Raw genomic sequence first — 14,447 nt, 5'->3', positions numbered from 1 at the left:
GGATTTCCCCTTGGCTCCCTCCCTATCAAATACTTTGGTTTACCCCTTATCTCCTCTAAGCTCCGCTCACCACTGCACGCCAATCCTTGATTCTATCAGGAAAAGGCTTCAGCTTTGGAAAGGCCGGCTCTTTTCCTATGTTGGGCGGCTTGTCCTCATCAAATTTGTCCTCCAACCTCTCTACCTCTACTGGTCCAGCATTTTCTCCCTCCCCGCTGCCACCTCTAAATCCATTGACTCCCTCCTTTGTTCCTTTCTTTGGAAAGGATCTGATTCTCCTAAATTTTTTCACCCTTTGAGCTGGTCCAAATCATGTTCTCCTAAGGCTGATGGAGGCCTTGGCTTGAGGAGAATCAAGGATACCAACTCGTTGGGCATCCTCAAGCTCATTTGGAAAATTTTCTCGAAGCATCGTAGCATTTGGGTTTCCTAGATTTACTCACCCCCCTAAGAAATGACTCTCTTTGGTCTACTTCCCCTCCTTTTGATGCCTCTTGGATCCGGAGGAGAATCCTTAGCTTAAGATCCCTTGCCCTCCCTACCATCTCTTTATCCATTGGGAACGGCTCCTCCATTTCCCTTTGGACGGATCCTTGGCACCCGTCGGGCATCCTTTCAAACCTAGTCTCCCCTAGAGTCATCTATTCTTCTGGTCTCCCCAGATCTACTAGCCTCTCCAACATCCTCTCCCTCCAGGGATGGGCTCCCCCTGCCTCTCCTCCTCCGCTTGCTGACCTCTAGTCCTCCCTTCCTCCCATCCCTCCTGGCCACCGTGGAGGGGAGGATATTGCGCTCCTCCACAGGTACATTCTCCTCTACCTCTACTTGGGACCATATTCAGACAAAAAACCCCCTCATTCCTTGGCATAACACTGTTTGGTTTAAAGGCCATATCCCCCACGACAGCTCCACCGTTTGGCATGCCCTTTCTAACTGTCTTCCCACTTAATACTTCCTTCTCTACCGGCACATGTTTCCCCTCATGTTGCCTATGCTGGAATGACTTCGAAGATACTGATCATTTTTTTTTTCTTTTGCCCATTCTACTCCTCAATTTGGAAGAAGGTTCTCAACTCCATCTGGCCAGCCCGTAGACCCATCCTTCCCTTGTCTAGAGAATGACTTTGGATTGATATGACATCCGGTGGTTCTTCTATTTATGACAAGGTTGGAAACCTCGCCTTCGCAGCCGCCATTAACCACATTTGAATGGAGGGTAATCTTCGTAGATGGACCTCCAACTCTCATTCTTTTGGCAAGATTTGGAAGGCCATCTACTTCGATGTTAGCTCCAAGATTGGATGCATCCACCATCGGAAGGCTCCTTGCTCCCCAAGGAACAAGGTTATTGTTGTTGCCTGGAGGCTTCCTCCCTCCACTATTCCCCCTTCCCTGATGTCTCTCTCCCTTTAGTTGGGCCCCTTGACCTTTGAGGTCGCTTTTGGGATTTGTCACGCCCCCAACCTCTATCTTTTGTATTTTCTTCCTCTTGGTATTGAATTTATTTATTCATCCAAAAAAAAAAAAGAATAACAGACTAGAGGAGATCAGTCCTATCGCTTTCTGAAGACTGAATTAGACTAGAATGACTGATTTGAACACCAATGGAATGAACACAGATAGAATTAAATGAGCTGGAACAAACAGGAATGAGTTGGATGGAAACCAATGCTATGAAACCCAATCCAACAAAAATATTTTGGAGTACCTGCCTACCTGGTGGGAGGTTACTGGGCCAACCCAGAGGTTAAACAGTTTGGGTTAAGGACTTAAGGGGCATAAAAACATAGTATATTGACGTAAACTGTAGCATAATTAAAGGTGTTACACAATGGTGATTTCCAGTATTTACAATTTTAATGGTCATAAAAGGGTGATGACTGTTATGCGGTCCCTGCAGGTTCCAAATTCAAAGGAGTGTGGATATTTATCAGTTGAGAAAAAAACCACAACCTTCCCCCTTCTGCATTCTTGTGTAAGAAGAAAAGAGAGTCTGATCACAAAATGTTCCAGCGCCAAAAAAACGTGGGCTTTCATTTTCTGGCAGTATTCAATCTGCATTGGACTTTCCCTAGGCCCTGGTACATCATGGAACAAACTGGATAAATTGGGAAGGTTTTCTCATCTGAGGAGTTTAATAGTATATTGTTCAATCTCCTTGAAAACAGTGGGAACTCGGGAGTTTTATAGCCCCCAAAGAGCTTGAAATGAGAACCAATGCAATTGAGAAATAGCTTGTGATAGGCCAATGCAGTCGCACCGCATTGTGACAGTGACAAACCACCTTCTGGATTAAGTTGACAATTTCCTGCTTATATATCCATGTCGGAGGTGGTTACTGGGATCAGCTGACCCTACTACACCCAAGCAGGTCATGATCAATCTATCTTCAGGTATAATCGAGGGAAAGCATTTTAATGCAGTTCAGGGTTCTAGAAAAGATTCTGGAAACAAGAATATACTTATACCATGATCTATATAGCATAGTTTCAAGGCGTCAGTGGAGTCCAATGGCTAGGATTGCCTAGACTTCGAGACAACTATGTTATATAGAATCAATAGGGCAGAAGTATGAAACAAAATTAAAATAAGGAAGATGACCAAATCTAGCAATCTGAAACTTGAACCAGAAACAGGGATTTCAACTAGTGTTGAATCAGGAGACATAAGAAATAAGAAGAAGAATAGCAAAAGAGGAGAGTAAGATCACATCTGATAAAAGCAGATCAGAAGAAGGAAGGAAATCGGGTCCAGGATACCAATCCCACATGTAATGCTCAACAGCACTAAAGTTCTTGAAAAAACTCAAATATCTTTGCGCAAACATCCTTAATTGATGGGGTTTATTTTATAGTTTTGTACATATTATATATAATTTCTGTAATTCCTAAACTGACTTAGAAAGGGACTCCAAATTGCTCTCACACAGACAATAATATAAATAAAATCAAAAAAGAACTCTTAAAAGCTATTAAGTATCCTAATATAACATGTAACTATTAATCCCATATACTAACTTCACCAACTACGTTAAGGATTAAAAATTTGACCCATTACAATGAAATCCAAAAACATTAAATGGCCCAACCTATGATATAAATATGCAAAAGTCAATTTCAGCCCATTGGACTATCACCAGCACCTTGTGGGCCTCCTAAGCTTGCTCATAGGCCTCCATACAAAATTAGTGTCTAAAGCATCAATCCCTTCGTGTTGGAAAAACTCGTCAAGTTTTGTAGAAGGGTAGAAATAACATTTGGGGGGAGCTTGCAACTCCTTATCTTCAACTTGAACAAAATTCAGAATATGAAGCTTCAATGTTGCAATTGTGTCCGGAAGGTGTTTTTCCGCTGCCTTCTATGCAGTCTTTTCTTCTTCGGAGGAAGATTACAGCCTCTCCATATTGCTACCTCTGTTGGAATGCCACTGAAGATGTGAATCACCTCTTTTTTGAGAGCCCCTTCTCTTCTTCAGTTTGGAAAGGCCTTCTCGGTAAATGCTAGCCTCGAAGTAGAAGCATTTTTTCCTTTGATAGAAATGGATCCGGGTGGGCAAGTCCTTTGCCAAGGAATCTTGTTGTGACACGTTGGGAAAACTTTCTTTTGGAGCTGCTATCTACCATATCTGGTTGAAGCGCAACCTGAGATGGTGGACCTCTAAGTACAGATCCTTCTAGCAGATTTGGGATTCTATCCTATTTGATGTCAAAACCAAACTAGTTGTGCCCCCTCCCCCAGTGCACTGACACCCTAGAAATAGACTGATTGCAGATTCTTAGGTCGTTCCACTTCTCTTTTATAGGTCCATGCGGACCATGCCTCCTCCCCTCTATAAAGGCAGAGCTTTGTAAGTTGAATTGTTTGTTCTCTCCCCCCTTCTTTTTTGGGGTCCCTTTTTCTCTTGCTTTCGTAATGAATTTTTTAATTCACCCAAAAAAAGATGTTGCATTAAAAACTCACTAAACAATTGGGGTTATATCCTCATAATGAACAGAAAAATTTTCTTTTTCTTTTGCCATCACTTGCTGTTTTTCTCAATTGGCTTAAGAATTTCACTGTGGACAGAAACCTCTTCTGTAGGGATGGTTTCTTGTTTTCTGAGAATTCTTAATCAACCAGTCCTCGAAAAACTAATTCTATCATATGTGAGAAGGCTTTAGGATGCACAAATTTTTATTGCAGTCAACTACACTCTTTTGTGCTTCCAACCATTTACGACCAATTTTAATGATGTCTTTGGAAGAATTATAAATCTCAGAACATGCACTATCAAAGTATTGAGAAATAGAAAATTTGATGAAGACCACCTTCATATTCAATCACGATCTCATTTGTCTTAAACAACTCCACCAAAGACTGAAATGAAATTCTCACTATTCCCTTCATGAATAAAACAGCAATTCTATTGGGCAAGTGAACTCTTCTCTTGAAAGTTGAAAATAAAGGTAATGATGGCCAGGTCAGGGCCTCTGATACCTATTTATGCAGTTCAAAGTTCTAGAAAAGATTCTAGAAACAAGAATTACAATACCAAGCTCTGTATAGAATCAAGAGCAAAGAGTCAAGAAAGATATTGGATGACACGAAACTAAAATAAGTAAGATGACCAGATCTAGCAATCCAAAAATTGAACGAGGAACAGGGGTTCCACCTAGTGTGGAATCAAGCTAAAGAAGTAAGAAAGCCATAAGAGAGACACTGTTGTTCACCCTGCCAAAGGAGGAATTATTCTGTCATCCATGTACAAGCCCCTTGAAAATTTTCTCTTCTTCCTGTTCCAGAGTGGACCCCTTTTCAACTTCGTCGTTGGATTACTCCAAAAGCTTGTCCACAAATAAGTTGTTGCTAGGTACTTTGGTCGGCTTAATTCTTTGATCGACATTTATGGGGATCAGGGGAGCTCCAGCAAACTTTATTGTGGAATGGGATCCTTCAAAGTCCAAAAGGGATGAGGTTTTGCCATAAGTTAAGCCACCCATATTTTTGTAGCTTTGGCTCGTGTTGAACCATTTATCCAAGCTAAGCCGCATGAATCAACTGAGCTTAGACAAAAGTGGAATTACCCACCCTATTCCCCAATTCCCAAAAGGAGGCAAGGGTCTTTTTTTTTTTTTTTTTTTTTTTTGGGGGGGGGTGTGGTGGGGTGGGTGGGGTGGTCTTGGGGTGGGGTGGGTGGGGGGAAGGTCACAAAATCTTCTGTAACCAGTTCAGTTAAAAAACATATATATTCCCCAATTCCAAAAATGCTCAAAAGGAGGCAAGGGTGGGGGAGGTTACAAAATCTGTTGTAACCAGTTCAGTTACAAAACATATATATATATATATATATATATAAATTGCCCACCCTATCCTCAGTTCCAAAATGCTCAAAAGGAGGCAAAGGTTAAAAAAAAAATGTTACAAAATCTGTAGTAAGCAGTTCTGTTACAAACAGATATATATATAATATGAGAAAAGGTTGGGACTGTAAGCTACTGCCCACAGTGTCTATCTATCTATATACATACATATAATAAGAGAAAAGGTTGGGACTGTAAGCTACCACCCACAGTGTCTATCTCTGCCCCCCCTTTTGAAATGAGCACCCTGCCCCCACCCGTATGATACCCCATACCACGCCCCATTGTACCGCTCGCTAGCTTACTGCTACCACACACAGGCGGTGTGCCTATACCCCTCATCTCCCCATATATATATGCATTATTGACTTTAGATCGTCCAGTGTTAGGCTTCTCTCCAAGGACCCCTAATTCTGCCACGTGGCTAGATGATTTGGAAATCCCACTGTTGGATAGACATGGTATGGCCTAGATAGGCCATGTGTCAATTTTCAAACTCATATTCAACCATATGCCCCCAGTGTATTGGCATGCATCCCTATGTAAGTCCATGCACGTTTATCATACTCCAGCAAATACTTTGCACTCTCCTATTTTTGCAAAGCCCTGTTCACAAAATTTGGGTCCCAACCTAATCATGCCGTATGGCAAAACAATTGACCATGAAGGGAAGATTATTGCAGCCGTGCAGGAATCTTTTGCCCATATATATATATATATGTGTGTGTGTATGTGTGTGTGTGTGTAACTTAAGGGCGCCTTAGGGGAATTCTTGTCCTTTTCCCCCTCCACCGACTCTAATTAACGAGAGTCAGTTGGAGGGGGGCATACTTGTATTTTCTCTTCTCTTCTTTTTATTATTATGATGAAGGGTTGACTGATCTCACTGATCATTCAAGCATTCAACCCTAATATATATATATATATATATATAGAGAGAGAGAGAGAGAGAGATGTTCCAATTTTGATTTAATAGTATGATGTTTGCTCCTGTTGAAACAAATGAAAATACATCAATTTCTAAGAACAAAACTAAAACAAAATTAACCATCATTTAAACAGTGAACAAGGGGCAGGGTCCAACACTTCTCCACAAATTTCAAAGAAATTGGATGTGGCAGAACATTCAAAGGTAGTAACTAAACCATGTACCAAGTACATACATCCAAATAAGTGAAATTATAACAAATTGAAAGGATCTTAATACCTCTGTACTTAGTGAAAATGTTATGAGATCAACAGCAAGAAGAAATAAAGCACAAAATGCAAATAAGAAATAACTCCAACCTTCCAGCCATCCTTCTGTCGCATTGAATGCTCTAACATGATAATGAGGAAATTATGTACTATGTCCTCTATGTCACCTAGGCTTGCACCATTTAAACAATTGGCTGAACCCATCTGCATGATCAAGCGATTCAATTAGCATAAAAAAAGGGATATATACTCATGCATAAATATAATTCATAAATGTATTATATACAGTTCATTACTAAAACTTCAAAATTGCTAATTATTTAATGTTTCAGAAGGCAAAGCATCTGAGGATGGACTAATAGGGAAGATCACAAAAATAACATCAGATTCAAGAGAGAATCACAACTTTACCTCATAATTGGAAATAAGAACCTCCAAGATCCACTCAGGCCATTCTTCCATTTTTGTAAGACTGCTTCTGTTTTCTGGATGACTGCAAGCCAAAAACAGAATATCCTGAAATCATATAGAAAAGAAAAGTTCAGAAACAAAAACTTACAAATCCAACAAGGCATTTGTCTGGAAAAAGACAGAAATGGATGAATAATAATTATTAATAATACCAATAACCATACAACAACAAACTCAGCCTTATCCCAACTTAATGGGGTCGGCAACATGGGATCAGAGAAAAAAAAAAAAGAAGCACAACACCAGAAGTCAATAATACCAATAACCATAATAACAATAATTATAAATGTGAAGACGTTCCGCCATCCAGCTATGGCAGAATATTCCATATTCATATCCGTTGATTTCATTGGATTTCGAGTGTGTAATGTAGGGATGGATTTGACAACCAAACCAGACCCAAGACTGCAGGAAAGTTAAACCAAAGAACAACCAATAACCCCCAATAGTAGACAGCAACAACAATCCAACTTAAACCAGTCAACAGTTCTTGAAAAACCAGAATTATCAGATCCAGAATCTAGAATTTCATGTAGCAGAGTTTGCAACAACAAATAGAATTTCAGCAACAGAAATAGAGTATTTGAATAAGGTCCAATTAGAATCAAAATATCACAGGAATAGATAACCAAATCAGAACTTGATTCTAACAGCAGGTTCTGAGATCTGGCAGTAATTTTTGGAACTTCAGTAGAGTATTATTAAGGAACTAATAACAAATCTATTTCCTGATTAGAAGGTCCAGTTCAGTGGAGAATAAAAGCAGCAGTCAACTTAAACATAGATTAAAAAAAACAGAAATCAATTCTGGGCAGAGAACACTATCGGCCAGAATTGAAGAAAACTCAGTACCAGACAAACCCCTGGTCTGATCAGCACCAAACTTGGATCGAGTCCTCCTCTGGTTGATCCTAACAACCGACCAGAATCATCAAGCCATCGGGTGGCTAGAACTCCCAACAGAATAGGTCGACAGAATAGGGAAGAACAGAGATTCAGAACTCAGAAAAATTCTGCAGAATGGTTCAGTTACTTACCTATTCTGCTGGAGAAGATAATCCAATAAAAAAAACCAGAGAATAATAGCAACCCACTCGGACTTCTCGCCACAGAGTGTCGATTGGATCAAACAGCAATCCCTAGGCCTTGATCAAACACAAGGAACAGCTAGGGATACCAGCGGCAGCAACAAGAGAATTGTTTCTTATTAGTCAAAAATCGTGGCTCATAAAAGAGCCATATCTTTTATTTATAATGATGGGGAGGTTTTTCAAATAATAGTAACTTAGAGTTACTAAATCTGAGTTACTAAAAACGGATTACAAGAAGTTACTAAAAACTGGAAATTGGAATCTAATGAAAATAGAAACTAGTCTTGACAGAAATTAGAAACTAATTTAGGACTTCGAAATAGAAACTAAATAACTAATTAGTAACCCCATCAGCAGCCAAAATCGTGGGCTGACATGGACCAGATCTGGGTCAACCCAGTCAGCCACTTGGGTCTACCTTGGTCTTGGTTCTCCTTGTGTAAACCCTTGTCGGTACTGCATCAGTGTGTGGTGGGGAACGGATGTTCCGCCAGCTATAGTGGAACATTTCTTGTTCATAGCTGTTGATTCCATTTGGTTTTAATTCCAGGACTCTTAAACGGGTATCTAAACAGAAACTTTATCTCAACAGATAGCTAAGTGCTGCCTGCACACATGGCAAGTTGTGGGAAGGCCAAGGATGTAACATCACCCACCTCGATCTCACTTCCAATTCATGGCTGAGAGCTTCAATGCTAAAATCTATGGCTGCTAGTAATAATAAGAAAAAGAAAAAGAAGGAGAATAGTAATAATGATAATAATTATAATAATAATGACCAATGCATTTAACATATGAAAACCATACTACAACTTACATGATGACTATTATAGTCATCCAAACTAATATCACTGCCCCCCCCCCCTATTACTTCCATATGCTAGCCAAGGTTAGGCATGGAGAAATTAAACAAAGTAAAAAGTTGAAACAACTTTTCAATTTTTCAGTACCCCCTAACTCTTTTTTTCTGAAAATAGAAAATAAATTGCAGTATTCAGTTGATTGAAATTAAAGAGGAAGAATATTGTTTGGAACTTGCAGTCTTTGTTGCTAAAAAAGAAGATTAAAAAACAACCGTCAACTTGCTAAATGACAAAGAGAGCATGAAAATACAACAATTTCTTCTATATCTTCATTTAATGATTTGATCAACATTATTTACACCGATGATGAAGAGAATCTGCAAGGTTCTTTTACTTATAATGTGCTGCGAAAATCCAAATACCTATGTAATGCATGTTATTGGGTTGAAAAATCAATCAAACAAATAAGGAAAACATGCCAAGAGACATGGCAAGGCATAAAGATGTCACCTGTAATGCCCGAATTTGGAATGCCCTAGATGCAAATGGGAGTGAACGGAGAAGAACCAACAACAGCTGAAGATGCTCAAAACGATGACCAGAATCATAAAGGTTAAGCCCATCATCTATTGACGAAGCATTTATCTGAAAGATAATATATATTAGTACCCATATAACACACAGAATGTTTCTAAATAAGCCAACAGGGATTTGCAACAAATTTAGTAGTGGTATGTTAAGCAAGAGAAGGGATACTGAAATCCCCAAGAGAGGGGGGAGGGGAGGAAACAGAAAGAACATGTGTGTTTAACTGAAGTCATTCAACCATGCTTGTTAATTTTACATCTAGGTGTTGTCTGGAAAAAATAATTCAAAATAATTGGGCAAATATAAATACAGTTTGTAGATAAAAATAGTTTACATATTTAGTATTTGTATAGAAGTGCACGGGGACCAGGCGAGGTCCTAGCAGTTGTTCAATTTGGAATACGCATAGACTTGGACCAGCCTGAGTATAAATTTAAGCCCAAACTTCATGGGCTGGTCACGAAACACCTCTATATTTGCATGGATATATCATCATCAACAAAAATCATAAAGATAAATGAAACAAAAAGGGTAAACAGAGCAGACATACCGATGCACCCAATAAAGCCATGCACACGTTGTTAGTCATTAGCCTCTCTGGTGCCGCTTGAAAAGCCTTTTGTAAAGCAAAAAGCAGAAGAGAAACTTTGTCATCAAACATAGTACCACCTCTATCATGCAACCCATTACCCATAATGTAACTAGTGATATTTTGAGGTTCATGTGAACCGAATTTCAATTGCCCAGATGACACCAGTGCACCCAACAGACTGATGATCCTGACAACAATTCCATCACCATTGTCAATGTTATAAACATTATTCCTAGCACTCTCAGCACTTATTGAAAAACTTATACCACCCAAATTCTTCATAAATTGATTTTCAGTGGAAGATGCCATTCTTTCCAAGTTTTTACCCACACAAACAACAATAGGACTATCTCCACTTGACAACTGTGACTCAGAACCTTCTTCACGTAAAACTGGTTGCTTTTCCTCGAGAGAATCTAGATCGTAATCCTGACTTTTTTCTTGTACCCTACCAGTATCAAGTCCAGAACCCTGATCTAGCGAATTACCATCATCCTTAATGTTAGAACCTTCTGAAATACGACGATCACCAGCTTTTGCTTCCCTTTGCAACAGGACAAGAAGTGTTTCTACCCCTCCACAAGATATAAATGAGTCTGCAAATGTCTGAGCCCTAGATGTATTTGGCTGTACCACCAATCTGTAGATCAGGTGCAACACCCTGGCAACCTGGAAAAGCACACCAATAAGGAAATTATTCTGGTTAAAAGTGCCACTACAGTTAATATAGAAATACATCAAAAAATTAACCTAAAACAATTTTGAACAAATATGGATATATATGAAACGAGCTCTAACTTCACATTGAGATAATATATGACAATGAAGAAAATAATGGCAGGATCCAAAAAATATTCCTCCCAGAAGTAAGAGCCAGTACAGATTATTTCCAACTCCAAATTCCAAATTCTGGAAGGCAACAGCTCATGTTATTAAACATATTGACGCCCGTCTCACTTACCCAGAGGGTTGAAGGTTGAAACAGGATTCGTGTAACCAACCCATTTAGTTGGGTTGAGTTAAGAAGATGTCTCAGTCTAAATTTACAGGGTGCAACTTCTTGTCACCAAAGTGGTGAACTAAGAAGTTGTAACCTTCTTTTAATTGCTCCTTATTTTTATCCAAAAAGTTTAATGCAACGGTAAAAAAGGGTTTTCAAAAGTTGAAAGTTATTTAATGCAGTATTTATGTGAAGTGACAGGATTTACCCTCACATGGGGGGGGGGGGCCATACTAAAAGGCCAGAAGTAAAGTTACAACATTGTTTTCACCTGCCTTGGTTACAACAAGATTTTCCCAAATTTATATGACAGAAAAAACATGGAAACATTTAAAGAAGAACTGAAAGGCCAAAGGATGAACTAAAATTTGTTAGTAGATAAAAAGAAAAAGATGGAGAGGATACCAGCATTGTCATCCAACAAAATATGAACAACTGTATATTTATTCTGTGTCAGGAATTATTATGCAGACGACATAAGGTACCTGATTAGGTTGTGGACAATCAACCACAAATCCTATTAAACATTGGACATCTTGAGCAGCAAACAAGGGAGGTGCTGCTCCCACTAGGAGCTCAATAACCACCAAGAGTTCATCAACCAAAGCATTCACTTCGCCAACAGGACGTTGTGCCTCATTCAGTGAAAAAGTATTGACGGAATCCTTTTCACGAATGATCCAATAGCATCTACGGCATCCATCAAGAAGCATCTGGATGGCATTAGCATCTCGCATTGCTGATGACTCAGTGAAAACCATGTCTGCAAGTGATGATAGGAGCTTCTTCTGTAATCCATAGTTGCATAAGCTCCACATTTTCAGATCCAACAGCAAAGTACGAAAAAACTGCACCTTGAATAAATAATTGTTTTTCTGAGACTGACATAAAGAGACAATTGCTGCCACAAGTTCCTCATCTCTAACTCCATTTTGCTTTCCAAGATCCAAAGAAGAAAAAGTTTGCAGCAAATACTTTAATATTCTCGACAAAACCTCAGGCCCCCTTGTCCAATATAGCTCCTCATTATTTCCAGGATATTGAATAGCCATGGTAATAATTCTGAAAATTGGAGCAGCAAGAGAAACTGTAGCTAAAGACAACTGAAAATTCCCATGTTGCGGTTCCAATGTATCCTTTTGAACATATCCTACTGTGAGTGGAAGTAAGGACATGGGTCCTCCATAGGCCATGGCCCACAAAGATTCCACAGGACGCATTCGTGCAGCAACATGTACCAGCCCAAGAACCTCTGCAGGCCTTCGGTGTGTCCCTGTAGCATTAAAGCAGATGAATCAAACAACAAAAAGATGCATTCCTCTAAATCCTGGAGAATATGAAAAAGGAAGAAGTAATAATAATAAATCTTTCAGCCAAATTATAACTTAAGTGTACCAACCAATACCACTCCGTGGCAAGAAGATATGGTAGCAGAATTATTTAAGTCGGATTATAATCAGTCAAAATATTTTAAACAATCAAACAATAAGATTCTAATCTATTATGCATCATGACTGCGCATCACCGAAAGAAAATGTATCCTCTTTTTCTTTACAATAGTCACACATCCAATACTATTTATTCTTTTTCTTCTTTTTTTTTTATTATTTTAGGGAATCACTTCAAATAGTTTTAATAAACCCAAAGGCACTGGAAGTGAGCAAAGAGTAAGGTATATTGTTCCAGTTGGGGTATATATAATTCAACTTTTCTTCAATGTACAGAAACCATATACAGATACAATAGAGCTCAATATATTATTCAAATAAAATATAGATATTTTATATTCAGAATATAATAACAGAACCATGACTATTAATTGCAGTTAATTTGTTCCATTTCTGAGTAGTACCACCAGAGCATATGACATTGATTGGAACCTGGCTAGCCAACACATGGTACATTTGGAAATTCTAAATGGGTTTAAACTTTAAAGGGAAGAATCATCAAAGCTTACAAGTAAAAAAGGAAGTAATTGTTAAATTTCACATATGAAAATCAAAATATCGAGCCAACCTGCAGCGCCAGAAGGGGAAGCATCTGGGCAGAAACGTCCACTGAGCAAACTTGGGTGATAGAGAAGGTGCAAGCTTCCTCCAATTTCTGCATCCAAAAGTGCACTTTCCTGAGCCAAACTCCTCACATGGTTATTAGTTGCTAGCCATGGTAACCCTGCCCCATTACCAAAAGTAGGCAGCACATCGCCTCCCCTAGAAGCCAAACGAGACATTTTCTCTGGGCCAATTGGATCCTTAAAAATATAAATAGGCCCCATCTCAGCAAATAGCGGACATTGACGACGACGACGTTGCAAGCCAGCCATTGTTGGAGGCGGATTTGTCCCGATGCAGCAAAACGCAAGAGGCCTGGAAATCCGTGGGAACTCAAATGGACGACTCTCATACAAAGTGCCATCAATATACAATCTAAGCTCACTCTCTGCTTTTCCAAGTAGCCCCTGCCTGCATGTATGCTCCAGACCAATAAAATACCAGCACTGTGGCTTGAAGGCATGAGTGAAATGCAGGGAAGCTTTCTTTCCCTTGCCACTACCACTTTCAACTACCAAAAACTGCGCATGAAAATATGCCTCTATCCCTTGATTATCAGCAGATAAGAAACTGAACAACCTTGGCATGTGTGCAGTACCTTCGCCCGCAAGAGCACTTGCAGCAGCCGCAGCTGACACAGCCGAGGATTTGCCAGATTTAGCTGCAGCAGCAGCTGCAATTGCAGCAGCAGCTGTTGCTGTATTTAGGGTATCTGCAAATGATTCTATATAGATCCATGTTGCAAATGCATAACCATTGGTAAAAGGCCAACGGCTCTCTCCTGGACCAAGTAAACCAGAACTTTCACCATCAAACTCGAACGTGCATGCCGGACCCCTTGTCTCCTTTCCACCCATGGCCTTTTCCAATGCAAGCATCAAACGAACTGCCCAAACTGTGGTAAGTGTGTTCGTGATTACACCAAGCCACCTGTGTAGATCAATTACATTTAGCGAATGTCCAGCTAAGTATTGGATGCAGTGGCATAAAGGTGTACCATCCCATGGCATCTGCTCGGAACCTACTTCCATAACAAATATCTTCTCTGCTGAATTCAAAAGAACTCCCAATAGACCAGCCACTGAGCACATTGCTCTGTTTCTGGTGCAAGCTTTAAGTATTGCAAGCAATCCTTTAACCATACGTGTCCTAGGTGACATAAAATCTGCGAAGTCACCTTCCCAAGGAAGCCAAGGAATCAGCTCCCCTGCTACAATGGCAGCCCTGGAATTCAGCATCACACTAGGAGGGTTGTTGTCTTCATTATCATCAAAACATTCTACACCACCCATCGTGGCAATAAGTGAGTCTACTAC

The 14,447-nt window shown here is 39.6% G+C and overlaps 1 protein-coding gene across 1 annotated transcript in view; it reads right to left on the bottom strand.

The window, feature by feature from the left end:
• LOC122087409 (BEACH domain-containing protein C2) overlaps positions 1–14,441 on the bottom strand; it is a 46,092-nt gene extending 31,651 nt beyond the window's left edge. Inside the window, exons 1-6 of the mRNA XM_042656531.1 lie at positions 13,097–14,441; positions 11,566–12,353; positions 10,039–10,749; positions 9,411–9,545; positions 6,947–7,051; positions 6,626–6,739 (exon numbers count right to left, since the gene is read on the bottom strand). Coding sequence (XP_042512465.1) covers positions 6,626–6,739; positions 6,947–7,051; positions 9,411–9,545; positions 10,039–10,749; positions 11,566–12,353; positions 13,097–14,423 — 3,180 coding nt within the window. The 5' untranslated portion in view covers positions 14,424–14,441. The remainder of the gene's footprint in view (positions 1–6,625; positions 6,740–6,946; positions 7,052–9,410; positions 9,546–10,038; positions 10,750–11,565; positions 12,354–13,096) is intronic.
• Between the last annotated feature and the right edge of the window lie 6 nt (positions 14,442–14,447).

Source organism: Macadamia integrifolia, chromosome 8 (genome assembly GCF_013358625.1).
Source record: "Macadamia integrifolia cultivar HAES 741 chromosome 8, SCU_Mint_v3, whole genome shotgun sequence".
NCBI classification, from domain to species: Eukaryota; Viridiplantae; Streptophyta; class Magnoliopsida; order Proteales; family Proteaceae; genus Macadamia; species Macadamia integrifolia.
The sequence above is the reverse complement of the archived record's forward strand: the minus strand, read 5'-3'. Positions and strand labels throughout refer to the sequence as shown.